We start from the raw sequence: 19,218 nt of genomic DNA, 5'->3' as shown, positions 1-19,218 counted from the left end.
GGTTAGTTTTCTGTGTCAACTTGGCCACAGGCTATAGAACCCAGTTATCCCATCAAGCGCTACTCTAGGTGTCCCTGTGAACGTACTTCATAACTGTGGGTTAGCATCTACAGTCAATTGACTTTTGGTCAAGGACATTACCCTCAATAATCTGGGTGAGCCTTATTCAGTTAGTTGGAAGACACCGAGAGCGAATTTGAAGTGTCTCTGAAGAAGAAACCCTGCCTCAAGATGGTAACATCAACTCCGGCCTGAATTTTCACCCTGCTGGCCTTGCCCTATGAATTTTGAACTGGCCGGCTCCCGCAATCACGAGTCAATTCCTTAAAATAAATCTGCACCTTGTACGTATTTTTCATGGCTTTTGTTTCTCTGGGGACCCTGACAGATCCACAATGCTCTTGTTTCCACTGCTTCCCCCTCGTCACCTCTGGACTCCTGGATAGTCTCAACTCGTCTCTCTTACCTGTAGTCTTGCCCGCGCCGATCCATTCACCACACTGTGACCACTGCGTACTTGTAGGGACAGAAAGCAGATCGTGTCACTCTCCTGCTTAGTAAACCTTTCAACAGCTGCTTATTGTCTGACAACCCAAATTCCTTTCCTTGGTTCATGGTTCCTGAGCGCTCACCTGCTCTGCACCTCGCTGGCCACCCCAGCCTCAGCTCTTGTACTTTTTCCTTCACGTTAGGACCACACCTAACTTGCCCAGACGCCCGATGCTGTCTGCCGCCTTTGCACATGCTTTTCCGTCCTGTGCTCTTCTTCCTTTGCGCCTCGGCTTAAATATCACTTCTTCATGAGACTTTTCCTGACGGACCAGCTTATATCCCCTTCTGAAACTTTCCTATAAGATCAGGTCACAACGCCATTAATCCTATGGTGCGTGAATGTGAAACACCTCCTCCACTCACTGTTTGAGCTTTTGCAAGATAGGATGAGTGTTCTTTGTTTACACTGAGTTTCAGTTCTCCTGTTAAACACACATGCTTCTGAATCTTCTATCCATTTTTATCATCCCGGCACCAAGGTGGTGCACCAAGAAAGCCTATTTTCCCCTAACTGGAATTGGCACGGAACACCAAAGGGTCTCGAAAAGTCTGATTCTTCAAGGTTTATGAGGGTGGCTAGAGATAACAAGATGCCAAAGTTGTGGTACCTTAAAGAACAAAGGTTTATTGCCTGCTCACACTACGTGCCCGACACGGGTAACAGTGTGTCGGGGGAACAGAGCGTGGAGAATCACAGCATCCTGGCTCTTCAACGCTTCAGCCCAGAAAGGACACGTATCTTTCTGCTTTCACCTCAGCGGCCAAAGGAAGTAACAGGGCCGGCCTTCACTCAGAGGAGGCCTGTGCCCGGAGGGAAGGAGGAATCAGGAAAGGTGGTAACCCTAGAAATGCCTAACACTAGCATTAATACTAACAGCTATCCTTTATGTACGGGGTACTGTGCTAAGCACATGACATTAATCCTCCTAACAGGCCCAAGGTGAATGTTAATATTTCCGTATTTCGGGGCAACTGAGGCTCAGAGAGATTGTGTGATTTGTGCGAGGCTGCAGGTGCTATTGAAGCTGGGATCTGAACCTGTGTCAACTGACTGGCAGTCAGTGCTGGCCCTTCCGCATCACCCACACTACACCCTAGTACATAATGCCCTTGCCACAACTCTGTGCTTTTGCACCGATGAGGCCCTTGGCCTGACAAAAGTGGGAAAAGTGCATCCTTGCCAAACTCTTTGTTCGCCCCTGGTGATCCGTTTCAAACCACAAGCCCCCCTGTGAAACTTCTCCTGACTTCCTCCTGCAGAATTCGTTGCCCAGCCTCAGTTACCCTCTGCTCAAATCCCTAGCAGAGCATGCACTGCATGCATTTGTTTTTATCTAACCTTCTTATTTCTTCCACTAGACCGTGGCTCCTTGAACTAGGGAGCCAGGCCCCATTTCTCTCTGTAGTTACAGGACAGAGACAAAATAGCTTAAATGCAGCCAGCATTGATTACGCATACGTGCCAGACACAGGTCTGAGTGCTTTACATGTGCTCCTTCCACTCTCACGCCATCTCTAGGAATGTTCAGTAACTTGTCCAAAGCCTCATGGGTAGTAAACAACGGTGCTGGAATTAGAACTCCCGCAGTCTGACCTCAGAGTCCAAGCGTGCTTAGCCGCTGTGCTGCTGCTTGAAACTTCTTTCAGTTCATACCTTACCCCTTTGCTTCTAAATACTTCCTGTATTTCCTAAAAACAAGAACACTCTCTTATACAATCACAGTACAATGATAAGAAATGGGAAAGTAGCCTTGTCCTATTACGTAATCTGCAGACCCTATTCATAGCCCAGTTTCCCAATAATGTCCTTTGTAACAGAAGATGACGGTATTTTCTGGTTCAAGATCCAGTGCCGGACCACAGGTTGCACTTAACTGTCATGTCTTTTTAGTATGCTTTGATTGGAAACAGTGCCTCAGTATTTCTTTGTCCTTTATGACCTCAATAATGGTGACAAGTACGAGCCTTTTATTTTGTAACGTGTCCATCAGTTTGAGCTTGTCTGATGTTTCCACATTATTAGACGAAGCTTAGTAATTTTGTAAATAGGAACACCATCGAGTGAATTGTGCCCTTCTCAGTGCATCATATGAGGAGGCACGATATCCATTTGTTCCTGTAATTATCTATTATTTTATGCTAATTTTTCTTTTCCCAGTGTCATTTTCTTCTGCATCTCCCGCATCAAATACACGGCTTGACTCATGGCGTATGTTTAAACAACGTTAGTTGAATGAATAAATCCTCATTCCTCTAAAAGAAAACTATTAAGCCCAAACTGTGTGAATCATAACCCTAGTTTCCTCCCTTTCTCTTTCCCCACACATGATAAACACCAAGTCTCACTGATCCTATCTCCTAACTATGCTAGGGATCCTACCCTCTCCATTCTCACTGTCACTGCATTGGCTCATTATTCCAACAGCCTGGCCTCCCTGCCCCTAGTCTTGTTTCCTTTAATCCATCTTTGAAAGGTGAGTGAAAGAAAGCACGAGTCATGTACAACGGGCACAAGAATAGGTTTGATTGGGATAACTTACGAGCCTAAGTGTTAGCAAGATGAGCACGCGATCTCATGTTCCGTCATTATCCCACAGTGAAACCTGCCTTCCCATTGGGCCCAGAAACCAATTGGATTTGTCAATGGGGTTTCTGGAGTTGGTGACAGTGGCAAAGAAGACGTTGTAAAATGAAGAGGGTCCTAAATAATAATACAAAGTTCAGCATGAGAACTGGAGGCCTTAGATGGGAGGCGGTGGTTTAGAGCCCTGTGGCTAGCTCCTATAGTTAATGTTGGACAGCTTCACTTGCAGTGAGGTATTCAGCCAGAAACAGCAGGAGCTGGCGGCCACAGTGCACACTGCCTAGTCAGTAAATAACACAAAGTTATGCAGGTATCCAACACAAGCAGAGGTAGGGAATCAAGAATATCTTTAGGAGCGAAACCCCAGCTAACTCATTGGTAATCTCCTCAGGTGAGCCTTAGAAACACCTCTTGGTGGGAGGACAACCCATGTAAGGTGGTGATAAACTGTGCCCCCCAAAGCCCCCAGGTAGATCCTGCTAATGGCACCAGAAGCTGGGCATATATAGCCTGTGCCCAGTGGATCTTTGATTACTGAAGGGTTGCATGGCTATTGTCAGGAAGCAGGTAACCCTGGATCCAAACAGGAGGCTGTCTTACTACACAGAAAAAGTAGTCCCGACAGTGGGCGAGAAGAACACAAACGCTGCTTTGAGTTGGGTCCAAGGTGAATCTCTGCACCCATTTAGCACGGACATCACAGGCCATGGACACATGTGTATAGAAAGCTGAGGCAAAGAGTGGCTGAGTCCCCTTGCCCGGTAGAAGTAATAGCAGAGGCCTTGCTTGATAGTGAGGGGCTGGTAAGATCCCTCATAGCCAAATCAAATTGAGGGTGACATATCTAGGGTTGTGATAGTTGGCGCTGTGATCACTGCCCCAGACAGGTGTAGTCTGTCCATATCTGGACTAGGAAAAGAGAAGTCCTTTGCCCCTCGATCTTCTACTTGCTTCCCAGGGTTGGACCTGTCCACGCCCAACCAGTTGGGGTCCATGAACTCCCCTCAGGAAAGAACCAGGCCTTATTTTACATCCTGGAGTGAAAAGCTCCAGACAGACCCAGGGCTAACGATTCCCTTACCAAAGGCGATCTCTTGAAATCAAGGAAGATGGCTACAGTGCAAAGGGGACTTATTGCATGAGGATAAGAACCACAGGAGTGTCCTGAGCTTGAAGAGGTATGTGACAAACCCAGTGTCAAAGCTGTCTCCCCAGTGGGAAAGGATACCGGATCCCATTTCAAATTTGTATTCATCGACATTTCCAGGATCTCTTCAGTAAAAACTTTCCAGCTACTCACTACGGTCAATGCAGGTCTGAAACAAGGGGGGCGGTTATTATTATGTAGTGTGGTGCCACCACAAGTATGCCACTTCAATCTGTTGTGGCGAGCTTAATTGCCTGACAGCCCCAGTTGCTACCCTTCTGGAGCCACTGCTGTTTGTGCCAAGGTCATGTTTCCTGTAGACAATTTCCAGCCAATAATTGAGCACAGTGGAGGTACTAATGCAGATCCATTCCTACGAGTGGAAGAATCCCCGGAACAGGTGACTCTGGCTCAAGAACTTCCCATCAGCCTGGTTGAAGCTTGTTTGGAACTGTATTACAGTCTAAGATCCTTCCTACCCAACCCTCCTTCCTTCCTCTTCTATCTTAAATGTCAGATCTGCATCATGGTCTGAAGTCTCTCTTGACCTTCTCTGGCATGTGGCAAAGGTAGTCTGTCACAGCCTTAAATCCATGAGGGCTATCTGACTGGAGGATGTGAAATGCAACCTTATACCTAGAGAGCATGTTCAAACGATGTAAGGGCAGGAGGCCTATGGGATGTATCTTCCAGCATGAATCAGTCCTGTCTTCTGCAGTACGACCGAGTTCACCCTGAATTAAATGCTTACGAAGCTGCCAGGGTGTGCAGGCTCTGGGAGTGTCAGTAGCTTCTTTGTAAGGCAAGTGAAAGCCCTTCATGGTGGTTTTGTTACTGTGGTGGGTCTGGACATAGATCTGGTAGGTCATCACGGATTTGACTGATGTCTCACGGGCTCAGTTGACGTACTTCATGCAGATGCTTTGCTTTTCTCGGGATGTGGCCCTTCCTAGGAGACAAATACATATGTGACTTATTGAGCTTGTGGGTGATTTGTATTTTTCATCGGGTATGACTTTACCAGTCTCATCCTGGGTCGCCTAATGGCCTGACTCGAGTGAGGCCATGAGCCACAGCCTGTAAGTCTATGAAAAGGTATATTCCATTCATTGAGGAGAATTCATTGAAAGCAGTGCTTTCCAGTTCCACCCATTGCGCAGAACAACTAATGCCACGGGTGGTCCACACTTACCGTCACTATAACCGATGGCTTAGTATTTTCCTGAACTTGTTCAGCCATCAGCAAAACACGTCTCCTTGGATGGTACCAAGTCTCAAAATGGAGGTCTCTATGAAGCCAGTAACTCGGGCAAAGCAGATAATGGGGGCATCTCAGTACCTATCGAGTGGGTGGCCACCTTTTCTTGAGTTGGTTTAACCCCCAATCAGATGTATCATTTCCATTTCACATTTTTTCAGCTTGTTGTACTTTAGCGATCATTGAGCTACTGTCTTTCAGTTCCAAACTATCCTTCCGTTCTCTGCTCTGCTCTGCTCCGTGAGCCTGGGGCTGGGGTCGGGGCCGGGGCCCTGCACACCACATTTCTCTGTTGCCAGTACTGCCCATTAGGTTCGGCCGATAAGAGGCTCTAGAGGGAGACTGGAAGCCCACGGTTCATGGGTCTTCCCTCTGGCAGGAACGGCTTGCTCCACTAGCAGCAGCTGAATTCCATTTCCAGATTTCCCTCCTCTCTCAGAACCGGTATCATCACGTCTCCTCAGAGACACCAGCGTCAACCAGTTGGCTGGCACTCCCTCCTCAGTGCTCTAGGTCCCAGCCCCATGGGGGTCTTCCAGTGAGTTACCAAGGTACCAAAACCAACCAACAGCACCCATTCCTAGAGGTCTGGGTTTCAATTCTGTGGGCCTTTCCTTTGAGCCTCATCACCTTCCCCCAGGCCTACAGACCCCACCTCTGTGTCACCTTAATGGTACTGTTTTGAATTTTCAGTCCTTTAATGTCTGCTTAACCATGCTCTGTATTAAATTTTCTGTTAAAAGCACCGCTGTGATTTCTATTTTTCCCACTGGACCTTCGCTGATGCCCCTAATCTGATGGAATTTGGTGTAGTGACAGCCCATCACAGGATGGGAATGTTGGAGCTTAGAATCACACTTTTTTTCTTCAGTGAGACAATTTGTCTCCACCAGACCCAATAACTGTCATTCAAAAAGCACGGACCATTCAGTAGTGGAGAGATGACCCGTCTATATATATTGGCAGAGTCTTACTGCCAGGGGCATCAGATGTGAGACAGGCCACAGATACTTAAAACTCTATGGAATCAGAATGAGTTGGGGGTGGGGTAGGGGCAGGTACTGTTTTAGTGCTGCCTGTATTGCTTCTGTGGCTTTACTGCAAGGGGTCTCCAATGTAATTTGGCTCCCAGTCTGATGGCTTAGTACAGGTTCTGAAATACCATTCCTGGGTGCAGGATGTGCTGTTTCTAATACCCAAAGGGGCCAAACAGGTGATAAGGGCTCCTTTTGCGTTGCTAGTGTTTGCAAGGCCAACAGTTGTTCCTTATTAGGCTGTGGAATAGCTCTTTGGAAAGCCGCTCAAGCCCCCAAGCTGCTCACTCAAGTGGCCTGGTCCTGGTCTCCGTTCTCACTTAAGGCCTTGCCACCTGTGAACAGCTGTGCTTAGAGAGCATGCATAGAGAGCTGTGAGGGCCACCGCAAAAAACTCATCAATATAATGGAACGGACCTGCCCAACTCATTACTGATATATTGCAATTTTTAAGTATTACTGGGGAAGTTCAAAATACCTGAGGCAGGACAGTAAAGGTAAACTTCATGCTCTGCCAGGTAAAAGCAAAATAACTTCCCTTCTTCCTAGAGAGATCTGGAGAAGAGGATATTCGCAATGTCTAAGGCATCCCGCCCAAAAATAATGAGCCACATATGTAATTTAACGTTTTCTAGTAGTCCTATTTTAATTTTTATTTATTTATTTTGGAAATGTTTATATATTTATTTTGAGAGAGAGAGAGACAGCATGTGCACACAAGTGGGGGAGGGGCAGAGAGAGAGGGAGACGGAGAATCCCAAGCAGGCTTTGCACTGCCAGGGGAGAGTCTGATGTGGGGCTCCAATCCATGAACTGTGAGATCGTGACCTGAACTGAAATCAAGAGTTGGACACCCAACCGAGCCAGCCAGGCGCCCCTCTAGTAGTCCTATTTTTAAAAATAAAAAGAAGGGTGCCTGGGTGGCTCAGTTGGCTAAGCATCGGACTCTTGATTTCAGCTCAGGTCATAATCTCACAGTTGGTGAGTTGGGAGCCCAGAGTCAGGCTCTGTGCTGCCAGTGCGGAGCCTGCTTGGGATTGTCTCTCCTCTCTCTGCCCCAACGCCATTTGCTCTCTCTCTCAAAATAAATAAATAAACTCAAAAAATAAAATAAAATAAAAATAAAAAGAGACAGGTATAACTAATGTTAGGGAGATAGTTTAGTTAGCCCAATAGATCCAAAATATTAACAATTCCGTATTTAAATATAAAAAATTAGTAACATAATTTTCAGACTAAGTCTTCAAAATCCATTGTATATTTTACACTGAACAGAACCTCTCAATTCAGACCAGCAATGTTTCAAGCACTCAACGAAGCTGCCACATGTGGCTAGTGGCCAAAGACCTGGACAGTGCAGCTCTAAGGCCACACACCGATTGCCAGCAATGGCCACACTCAGTTCAGCCACCCGTTGGCATATCAGATGCTTTGAGTGCCACGGTGGCCGCTATTAAGACCACAACGATCTGCGATCAGCGGCCACCGACACTGGATTTCCTCACTGGCTAGAGAGGGCTGGGAATTGAAAGACGGTGTGGCCTCCCGCTCCCTCCTGGCAACGGAGAAGCCTTGTGTTTTCTTTCTCACCTAGTGATATGTGATACCCTTTCAACTGCACGATCCTGGCAGGCTTTGGGATACGAGAGGCCCTGCCTTCACGCGGAAAGATGGCAGTACTCACACCCACTCCGCCGGTCGGCGCACCAGCATACCCATACCTATTATGCAGGGTGACAAAGGGACCCGTGGCATCTGCAGGGATTGTGCCGAGTCTCTTGGCTGTAAGTGCAACCAATCTTAAATCCTGCCGGGGAAATTCATTTACCGTGCCCTTATCCGGTCCCAAAACAATTATCCTCGGCCTCCAGTGTCTGGTAGGTCCCTGTCTGCTGAATCCTCCCCATACCTCTGCTCCGCGCTACCTGGACCAGGACAGAAATCCAACAGTCCCCTTGAAGAGGGCAGAGGACCGGGCCCGGGGCCAAGTTTGCTTTTGAATGAACTCAAATCTGATTTGAAGGGTCCTCGAGCAGTTGGACTAGGAAATCAGTTTCTGGGGTGGCACAGAGGCCTGTGGGAGACGGGGAGTCTTTGAGGGTCTCTTTCAGCAGCATGAAGATGGGACTCACCACTTAGCGTCGTCCTCTGGAGGCTTCTCCAAGGACACGCGTGAGAGGCTTTGCAGATTTGCTAGCCAGCCAGTGGGGAAAACGAATGGCCTGCGTCTCCAAAAGGAATCCCCCCACCTAGGACCTCCTTGCATCAGCTCTCTACTCCATAGGGTCCTCTTTAATGCCCCATCTCAGATCAGTTACTGTTTGCTGCACGCCTCCCCAGGTTCTCTCTGTAACCTCCTCAGAGTGATGTGGGTTACTTATCAGCCCACTAGCCTCTGCTTTTCCCATCTATGTCCTTATCTAGGGACCCCTTTGATCCAGACCCAGAGCCATCACAAGCGGCCTGAGGGAGCCTCCGAAAAGAGTGCTCTTCTCCTGCCTTTCCACTTTTGCTGAGACCTGGGGCCCCTCCAGGGCCCCTTATCTCATCTCCCCCGCTTTGGATGGGGCCTACTTCAGACCCCAGAGGACTATCCCTGGCAGGAGTAAAATTAGGGAGGTCTTCCTGGGGTAAGACGCCACCAGCTTTTCCAGCACTCCCTGGATTAAAGTCATTTGGTCACCAGTTACCACGGGTGCCCAGGGTTTTCATATAACCATGCTAGGATAGCAAAGCGCCTCAAAGCCCTGTGACCTCAGCAGGCGTCTCACTTTGCATTTAGCGCCTCAGGAATGTCTCCTCTTTGTGGCTGTGTGAAACTGATTTCTATGAGCATCCGATTCAAGCACAGGGCAGGCACGCTTGCTCTCTCCCCATCGGTCAGACCAGCCAATTCACTCGGCAAAAGGGAATCCTGCTGTAAACCCCAAATGCCGGCCACTCAGTGTCACTTACCGCATGGGTGCAGCTTCTTCACCATGTAAGCGGCACAAGCCTCAAGGGATGACTGTTGGCGCAAGTCCATTTGCCTGTCAGTGTACCTCAGGCCCACCCCCCACAAGCCCCTGGGTGGTACACTGCACAGTGACAGGTGTCACGTCTAGGAGGTCAGATTGCATCTACTATTCTTTTTGTTAAAATAGTATAAGGGAGAGAGAGAAACGAGAATGCACAGGGGAGGGGCAGAGAGAGAACCCGAAGCAGGTTCTGCACTGTCAGCACGGAGCGGGACATGGGGCTGGAACCCACGATCCGCGAGATCACGACCTGAGTGGAAACCAGAGTCAGATGCCTCACCAACTATTCTAATGGCATATGGAGCCAAGGGCTCTTTCCCCCCGATCTCTTTCTTCTTCCGGCTCACGGGGCTGGCGGCCTTGGGAATGCAGAGGGACCAAATGGTTTCAACCCGCCTTGCACGGACGACATTCCAGGGCCCGTGAGGCACACGGAACGGCCTAAGTGAGCACGGCAATGCCACGTTCACCAGTGCTTTCTGCTCAGCCAGGCTCCCCACTGCTAGCCCTGGGAAGGTTGTCTCTACCCGGGTACGGCTGAGATGATCCCTTTTGCAGTTTCCAAAAAGCCAGAGCTGGAATAAGCGGTGTTTGCCTCATGCCGGGCACCATCTGTGAAACAGCGGGTGAAGGCACACGGCACAACACCACGCAGAAGGAAGAAGTTTTACGAAGGGAAAATTACCAGCCAGAAGAGGCACACGGATGCCCATTTTCTGATGCAGTGACATGTAAAGGTCACGGCGTTGCTGGCTGCACCTTGGGGCTGTACTCCGGGGGAAGGTTATTTCTTCTCTGGGAGTCTACCCTTTCACAGGGCGAGCCTGATAATGACGGCTTTGTCCGCAGAGGATCAAATCGGGGCTTAAAACTGCCAGCTGTCAGGGGAGGTGTCTGGGAACACACACCGCTAGCGCCCGTGACCTTGTGGGAAGCTGGATTTGGGCTGTGGGGCAGAGGAGCCTCCTGGAAGTTATTTGGGCCCAGTCCCTCCCGCTAGTTGGTTACAAGGTAACTTGGCAGGGGCTCCCGGAGTCATGGGGCAATCCTGTCTGTCCCACACTTCAAGTGGAAATCTGAACATTTAAGACTCTTCCAAGGCTCCCTAGAGTCCAACCTCTAACGTGGCATCACAAGCGTCCCTGACAATACCTCGTCTCACCTCTCTCTCCCTCAAATTCTGTGTCCTAGCCACACAGAACTCTTGGAAGCTTTCCGAACACAGACTTTCTCATGCCTACATTAATGCCCACAGCACCCTTATATCTGGCTAACTCCTCCTCCAATCTGTTTTAAGGAAGATTTCACTTCAAAATGCTCCACATCACTCATCATCAGGGAAATACAAATCAAAACCACAATGAGAAAACACCTCACCCCCGTCAGAATGGCTAACGTGAACAACTCAGGCAACGACAGGTGTGGCGAGGATGAGGAGAAAGAGGATCTCGTTCGCCTTGTTGGTGGGAATGCAAGCTGCTGCAGCCACTCTGGAAAACAGGATGGAGGTTCCGCAGAAAATAAAAATAGAACTACCCTATGACCCAGCAATTACACTACTAGGTATTTATCCAAGGGATACAGGTGTGCCGTTTCGAAGGGACACATGTACCCCCATGTTTATGCAGCACTATCAACAAGAGCCAAAGGATGGAAAGAGCCCAAATGTCCATGGATGGATGAATGGATAGAGAAGATGTAGTATATACACTGGAGGGGTTGTGGGAGGGGGGATGGGCTAAATGGGTCAGGGGCATTAAGGAATCTGCTCCTGAAATCATTGTTGCACTAGATGCTAACTTGGATGTAAATTAAAAAAAATAAAAATAAAAATATTTCACTTCACCCGAGAAGCTCTTTACTAAGGCTCCACACCACCCCAATTTGGGCAGGTCCCCCTATGTGCTCCCACCTCGGGCTGTGCATTTTAGCACTTAATGTACCATATGCTGAAACTGCCCATTCATTCAAGCTCTCCCACTTGACAGTGAGCTTCTTGAAGGTCCGAGAAATTATTCCTGTATCCCCAAGAAGCCTGTGAAATGCCTGCTATATAGTAATTACTCAGGAACTATTTAATGAGAACCAGATGAAATCTGGTGGGTGGTTCATTACCACTGACTCTCTGTAGCTTTCTCCATATAAAACACGAATCCTTATTAATGCATGTACAACTTTGCTGCTGGGATACCTTAGCAACCATTTATTTAGCCCACGGAAAAACTGAAACATGAAGATGAAATGGCTTACTCAGTTATCACAGAGTTAGTCTATGCCCTGATTGTGTGGAATCTATCCAGCAATTCCCTTTTCCACAGAATAACTGCCTATGTCCATTTCTATCATGTACACGTACTCTGTTCTTTGATGCAGTATCTTACAGGTTTTGATTTCCAGGGAAATCTGACAAAGATGCCCTGAGTATTTACCAAAGTGACTTTATACCTGAAGAAGTAACACTGGAATTTTTTTCCTCTCCGCATAAGCCATCCAAGTTCCAAACTACACTGAATGATCATCACACGCCCCAATTCCCAGGATTCTGTGTAATCATATTCTGTTGACGCTCAGTCTTCCTCCCAATTTTCAACCTATCCCTGCAATCCAGTGTATGGTATACACAAATTGGTGGGAAAACCTTCAAGCGCTAAATTTTGAAGCTTACGCTTTAATCATTTAGCAGGTGCAACTTGCAAAGTTTTAATGCCTCTCCCATGAACAAAATTCCTTAGCATAAAAAAAAAGGATTTCCCCATTTCTTCATGGCAAGTTCTCAGAAAGAAATGGCAGAGAAAATTTCTAAATAGCCCCAAATAAAATTTTTAAACAGTCTGAAACAAACATACAGTGGAAAAGATGTTCAAGATTTAAATACTGGTACCTGTTAAGCCTTCTGAGCAATTAAGACTAGCATCTGCTAATGGCGATTTCAAAATAACTGGTTACCGGAGGCATGAGGGACAAATGGACTCAACAGGGATCAAGTCAATATACTGACTCTAAAGGGCACTGTACTGCTACCCACCAGGAGCTCTAAGATCATGACCAGATGGGAGAAATGCCTGAGTGAGCCAAGTTGAGTCTCAAGGCTGATGCCGTAAACAGGCTATTCATAAGGTAGCACTGAAAACCATGGTGAAACCAGAAAATCCCAACGAAATCACTCATGGATTGTTTATGCCTACACCACATCTAATGTACTGTGTTCAGCTCTTCTGGCCCTGGAAGAGCCCAGAACTGGGCAGCACAGGTAGCAGAGAACCAGAGAGGCAGAAAACCAAGATTTTTCAGAGGGGAGCGGGGGGTGAGGGGGAGAGGCAGGACATCACTGTAGGCACTGTCCTGCATTATTAAATCATTTTTGGATTTGACTCTATCACCTCTCCATTTCTACCCTATTTTCTAGGCTGTGCCAGTTTTTTGAAGTGACCATAATAGGCAATTCAGGCACATTCTACCTACAAACCTGTCATTTATTATGGAGATACTGACATCCAAAGTTTTGCTTTCTTTCTTAAACGACATAGACACATTTAGTATTTCCCAAGTGGAAGGATATATTTATGCGTGCACAGACAGGAGTATGTGTTTAATATGGTTTGGTGGTACCCTATGTAATTAATGTGTTGAAATCTTTAACTGGGAATATGGAGAACCATTTTCCAATAGCCATGCTTCTGCCTTTTAAGGGCACATAAAACATTATTTGCAAGGCATATATGCTTTGCATGATAAATAACTCCCCCCGCCCCGACAGTGCTAAGTTTTGTTATATTTAGAAATTTAAGACCAGGAGCAAACATCTGTCAGACTAATTTTTTGCTTTTTCATAAGTGCAACTTTTTAATAAAAATTTACATCTAGATAAACAATCTTCAGATTTTTGAAACTTTAATAAGATTTTAAAAACATCAGGACTTAGAACTGAAAAACATACACGTTTAGCACACAAATATTGTAATACGAATCAACTCCAACTCCATTTGAAAACATGTGAATCAAATTACAGTTATAGAAGTTAGTTAATTCACATTTAAGCAAGTTAGCGCCTTGCTGAATTCAGCCTTTGTAAAAAAAGAGACTTAGTGCATATTGTAATGGCACAATGTGCTTTTGTACCATTTTGATTTTTTTTCCACCTTATTGAACAAGATCAAGTTCTTGAATGTTGGTAGAGAACAGCTAACTTCCTATGACATGTGAAACTTCCAGTGGTAACAGTTACATTTTGTAACAACACTTTCTATAGATTTCTTTTCCTATCTTAAAATTTTAAAAGCAATCATTTGTAAGGATTGCATCAACATCAATTTAGCAGAGGAAGATCAAACTTTATTGAAACTGCTTGCATACAAAATATATTGCACTATAACCAAACAAATGTCAACATAAAATCCAATCTGTTGTCGCTAATATGTACAGAGAATATTGCCCAAGAGCAGTTACATTACAAGGTCATTCTACCTTGGTTAATTATCTACAGTATTTTAAACCAAACAGCTTACAGATGATGTGTGCAAGGTACCAATTTCTGTTTTCAAATACTATACATTCCCAGAATAAATAACTAAAAATCAACATTAATGTTTGGCAATACTTTTAAAAGACTTTTTAATATTCTTGAACTCATGTGCAGTTTGTTGCCATTTTATATGCTTATTTGTATGCAAGGAAAAGTAACTGTAAAATGAAAATTCAAAGAAACAAACTCACAAAAGACATCAGAGGCAGAACTTCGGTTTGCACGGCTCTGTACAGATTCAGTGGTACCCCTACTTGGAGTTATTTTTTAAGAAAAATATAACATCTTAAGAGTGAAGGTCCTTCACGTATTTTTCCTCAGTAAATTTCATTCATAAAAATGACTCAAAAACAACCAAAACCCAACACATCAAAAAACAAAAGAAAAAAAAAAAACTAAAGAAAAGTATTTGTTAACCAATTCTAGTCTGCTTTCCAAATCCTCTTATACATTAGACCTAATATCTCAAAGTTTACAAACATTTAACCTGCTTCCAATGTTTCTTAGACAAAGTACCTGTACTTCACAGGATTATTATGCACACACGAAAATGACCTTCCTGTTCTCCCCCAAATAAGCTTGAAATTAAAATATGAAAAACTTCACAAAACTTGGGGAGGACAAAATAAAAAGGCTAAGGTAAAATTGGTCATCAGGCCAAAGAGCAGGCATATCCTACTACCTTTCGACCAGGAAGATTTGTTCCTAGCTGAAAACATTTTAGCCTCTCAAATGAAAAGATAGTTATTTCTTCTCCTGTCTATACAGAAAAATTACACATCCCTCTCAATAACACTATTTGTCAAACTTCAGTGCAACAAAACAAAAACAGAAACAAGTTCTATTCTTTATACTGCCTAACCTGATGTTTCTGTAAGGAAAAAAATATGGAAAGCATGCATTCTTCTATAAAGTACTAATGTTTGACAGGGTTTGCTACATCTTTAACATTTAGTGTTTCCAACTTATCTTCCCTGAACTCTGCATCCAAATATAATATTCCTACCTGCCAAGATATAAAAAAGGCACAGATCATACAACTTTTTTTTTTTTTTTTTTTTTTTTTTTTTTTGCTAATGAAAATGACAAACGTCACATCACACACATCTCAGGGTCCACTAAAATACTGGAAAAGTGGACCAAACATAAACTGACACAGGACATGAAATGACATAGTATTTCATGGACTTCTATAGGAGATTGAAAACGGAAGTGATTACCAAAAAAGCTATTTATTCTGAAAAACTGAAATGTACTGGCGAGTTCTCACCCAATGCAGGAAAATGGTCCAAATTAACAAAAAAAAAAATCACTGCTCAGTACTTTAAAAAATAAACCAAACTAAAATCCTGCCCTGAAGTGCTGAAGTATACTTAAAAGCAACGTTTCAAAATTTCAAGGTATCTTTTTGTGCAAATCTGGAAATTGTTGCTTATGGCCAATACCAAAAAAAAAAAATAGTAAGATTCTTAACAGAATTTGTGTTCATTTCATGCCCTGTGCCATCTTGCCTACTATTTGTCTTTGGCCTAACAAAGTTTTCTAATATGGAATAAGAGTTATGGAAATGGTATAGGAAATGTAACTTCAGAATGATGCAGTTTAGGGTACTCCATTCACAAGCGGTTGCTGACCATCCACGTTGTCTGGCTTTTCCTTCTTCTGGTTACGGTCTTTACCCGTGCGCAGCCGATTACCTTCACTGGAGGTATTCTGTAATGTTTTAGTGTGGACACTCCTTTCATTATTGCAGTCAACTCTGATCTAAAACAAGTTATAGTTGTTATATACACAGACCATATCCTATTGTAATCTGTAATTGGCCTGACAAGAAATTTAAGCCTGAAGTGTAAGTTCCACGTGTTAAAAGGGGAAATGTGGGTGAGAATAGAAGAAGTGCAAGAAATTAAGGTCAGGTAGGAGCTTTATTTAGTTTATGATTTTAAAACACTCTTCTTCTTTAACTGGAACACACTGGTCATCTCACTGCGTCCAAAGTTAGACAAAAACTCACAATCCTACCGTGTCTTCTTCTAAGCAGAAGAAAACAGTGAGAAAGAAATAATTAAAATGAATTACTATTACCAATTACGATAATACATACTTATAATACCAGAGTTCAAAAGAATGGGTTTGTGGAACCCAAGAGGGACACAAAGTGATGCCTTCCTATTTCACCTTTACCAAGGGCAGAACTCGACGAAGGTGGTAACTAGCCTTAGTTTACACCTTAATTATCTACCATGGGTCTGATCAACTTTCTCTACTGAGGCTCCCACTGTCTTACAGTAGAAAAATCTGTGTTGGTTTCTTATAGCTTGTTCAGTAAGGCAGGGCAGATGATCGTACAATTTGAACTCTGTCTGAAGAATAGTAACGGTACAGGGAAATCTGATAACACTAACGCGTGGAAGGACTGGACTCCCAAGATGCGTGTAAAGAGGAAGGTAATTCAGAAATGATATTCTAAGATTTGTATAACAGTTTAAGTAGCAACACGGAACACTTAAAACACTGCTAACAGAATTCCAGATGCTGTATAAAAAGAAGATAATATTGACCAATGGGCTTAAAACAACTAGAAATATCGATCTGTTTCAAGTGCAAATGCTACATAGGTCAGAATGGCTTGCCGTAATTTCAAAGTGCATTTAACTGTTGGTTACGGTGTGTATTTTTTTAATGTTTATTTATGAGAGAGAAAGAGCGCGTGCACGTGAGCGAGCGAGCACACGCGCACACTCGAGCATTGGGGAGGGGCAGAGCGAGGAAGACAGAGCATCCCAAGCAAGCTCTGTGCTGACAGCAGAGAGCCCAACTCCGGGCTCGAACCCACAAACCGTGAGATCATGACCTGAGCCGAAGTCAGACGCTTAACCGACGGAACCACCCAGGCGCCCCTCAGTGTATATTTTGAAGTGTTTGGTTGTCAAGGGTTTAGTGCTTTGATTTGGATCTATTCCCCTACACAAAAATGCAACCTTTTTATTTGATGCTCTGTTTTACTCTGAAGTATAATTATGAATATGCACCCTTTTCAACTCATACGATCAGATTGCCAACTTCATCCAACATGTCACTTTAAGTGGGTAATGACAAGATTGGCACATAAATGCCTTACATCTTTGTAAAGCCCATGTATGTACAGTATTCCAGCAACCTCTTTATCTAGGCCTAAGGTCTTTTCTACGCTGCTCCTTAAGTACTTGCCAACAGTTAACACCTACTTAGGTCTTATTCTGTCATGAAGTTTCTGCTGTTAAAAAGCATCTCACTAATTTTGGGTGTTGCTCCCAAACCAATCCGTAGTCAATAAGGAACCGTAACTACTTGGATTAAGAATTAAGAGTTAAAGTGGGCATCTGAGTGGCTCAGTCAGTTGAGCATCCGACTCTCAGTTTCGGCTCAGGTCATGATCCCACGGTTCGTGAGTTCGTGCCTGACGTCGGGTTCTGTGCTGACAGTGCAGAGCCTGCTTGGGGTTTTCTCTCTCCCTCTCTCTCTGCCCTTACCCTGCTGGGTGCTGTCTCAGTCTCTCTCAAAATAAATAAACAAACTTAAAAAAAAAAAGATGAATTAGGAGTTAAAGAAGTAGAGGAGAATATGGGTTCTGGAAATCAGACACCAGGGTTCAAATATCACTCCACTGTACGCTAACTATGGCACCTCTTGGCAAAGGACCGAATCTTTCTAAGCTTCAAGTTTACTCGCCTATAGAATAGACAAATGAAACTACCTCAGGGGGCTGCTGTAAGATTAAAGGAGATAACACACACACAAAGCACTCAGGAACGGTGCCAGACAAGCTCGGGTAATTTTAAAAATTATTTAACAATGGGTTCAGCGTAGGTGATGACCCACTGAGGTGGGATTCTCAGGATAGAGACTGGCTATGAACAAGCAGCTGACAGATTCAGCATGTACTAGCTGAACATGATCAGCCCTGTCTGTCACGATTATTACCTAGGAGACAGACACCTTCTTTTCCTCACTTTCTAGAGAGGACCCCCTAGCCCTGCACCTCAGGGGAGGAGGGATCCACAGGGCTTGCCTGGGTTTCTCTCTCATTACATTCCAGGATGTTCCTTTGCTCAGGGGAATTGGGAGGAACCACCAATGTGGTAATGTGGTCCTAATGGGCTCTCAAAGTCTTCACAAATGCTTAAGACTGCATATTCTCTAGAGAAATCTTCTTTGAACACTTGTCACAAAGATCTAAGATTGCCCACAGTTGTGATGTTGAAAGGAAAATACTTCACGTGTACCAGTATTGCAACTTTTGAACATGTTTAAAAATCAAGCAAAACCAACTTCTACATGTCAAACTGCAGCAATTCAAATAATTTAGAGGTAAAGAGACGCACAGCTTTACCTGGAGGGATCCATCTCCTGTTCTTCCTTTAGCCTCTCTTGGATTACGCGGGCGATTATCGGTTCGGGAGTGATCGTCGTTTCCTATAGGGTCATTTTCAAAAGGATCAACAGTTACTGACTTTGGCATGCTTATTGGAAGTTCTTTATCCCTATGTTCTCAACTTATTCAGACCCCGGAATCGAAAATATATAATCAACAACCTAGTGATTCCAGCCACACAATGCTTAGAAATCTAGCATGCTACCCAGGAGACGATATTTCAAAGGCATTACAATTCTGCGTCCACTGTGTTATTGGTCAACCAGTGCTAACGATCAGATGTTATGTGTAGAATCCCCAAAGAAGCTGAACTAGTTACCAGTGTTTGTTCATATATTTATGCCACCCAAGCCATAGGAAGGCTGTCTAATGTTCTGTCGATCACTGCTGAGCCTTTCGTCAGGTGACCAGTAGTACAAAACAGGAGAAATGGGGTTTCAGTGACATGTCCTTGAATCAGCAAGGTTTCTCACAGAACTTCAGACAGTTGTGACAATTCACCTTTATTTATTAAGAAATGAAAACTGAGGAGTCTGGGTGGCTCCATCAGTTGAGCATCTGACTTGGTTTCAGCTCAGGTCATGATCTTGTAGTTCGTGGGTTGAGCTCCGCATCGGGCTCTGTGCTGACACCGTGGAGCCTGCCCGGGATCCTTTCTCCCTCTTTCTCTCTGCCCCACCCTGGCCGCGT

The 19,218-nt window shown here is 44.7% G+C and overlaps 1 protein-coding gene across 16 annotated transcripts in view; it reads right to left on the bottom strand.

Moving 5' to 3' along the window:
• Window positions 1–356: 356 nt before the first annotated feature.
• FMR1 (fragile X messenger ribonucleoprotein 1) overlaps window positions 357–19,218 on the bottom strand; it is a 51,292-nt gene continuing 32,430 nt past the window's right edge. For 7 of the 16 annotated variants that reach the window (XM_049644395.1, XM_049644396.1, XM_049644399.1 and 4 more), the window contains 2 exons: window positions 18,487–18,569; window positions 13,482–15,878 (listed from right to left, as the gene is read on the bottom strand). In XM_049644395.1, coding sequence (XP_049500352.1) covers window positions 15,717–15,878; window positions 18,487–18,569 — 245 coding nt within the window. In that variant the 3' untranslated portion in view covers window positions 13,482–15,716. Of the gene's footprint in view, window positions 5,233–13,481; window positions 16,148–18,486; window positions 18,570–19,218 lie in introns of those variants that run through there. The other 9 variants (XM_049644397.1, XM_049644400.1, XM_049644403.1 and 6 more) reach the window with 4 other exon arrangements.

This window comes from Panthera uncia, chromosome X (assembly GCF_023721935.1).
Source record: "Panthera uncia isolate 11264 chromosome X, Puncia_PCG_1.0, whole genome shotgun sequence".
NCBI classification, from domain to species: domain Eukaryota; kingdom Metazoa; phylum Chordata; class Mammalia; order Carnivora; family Felidae; genus Panthera; species Panthera uncia.
This window is presented reverse-complemented; position numbering and strand designations above follow the sequence as displayed.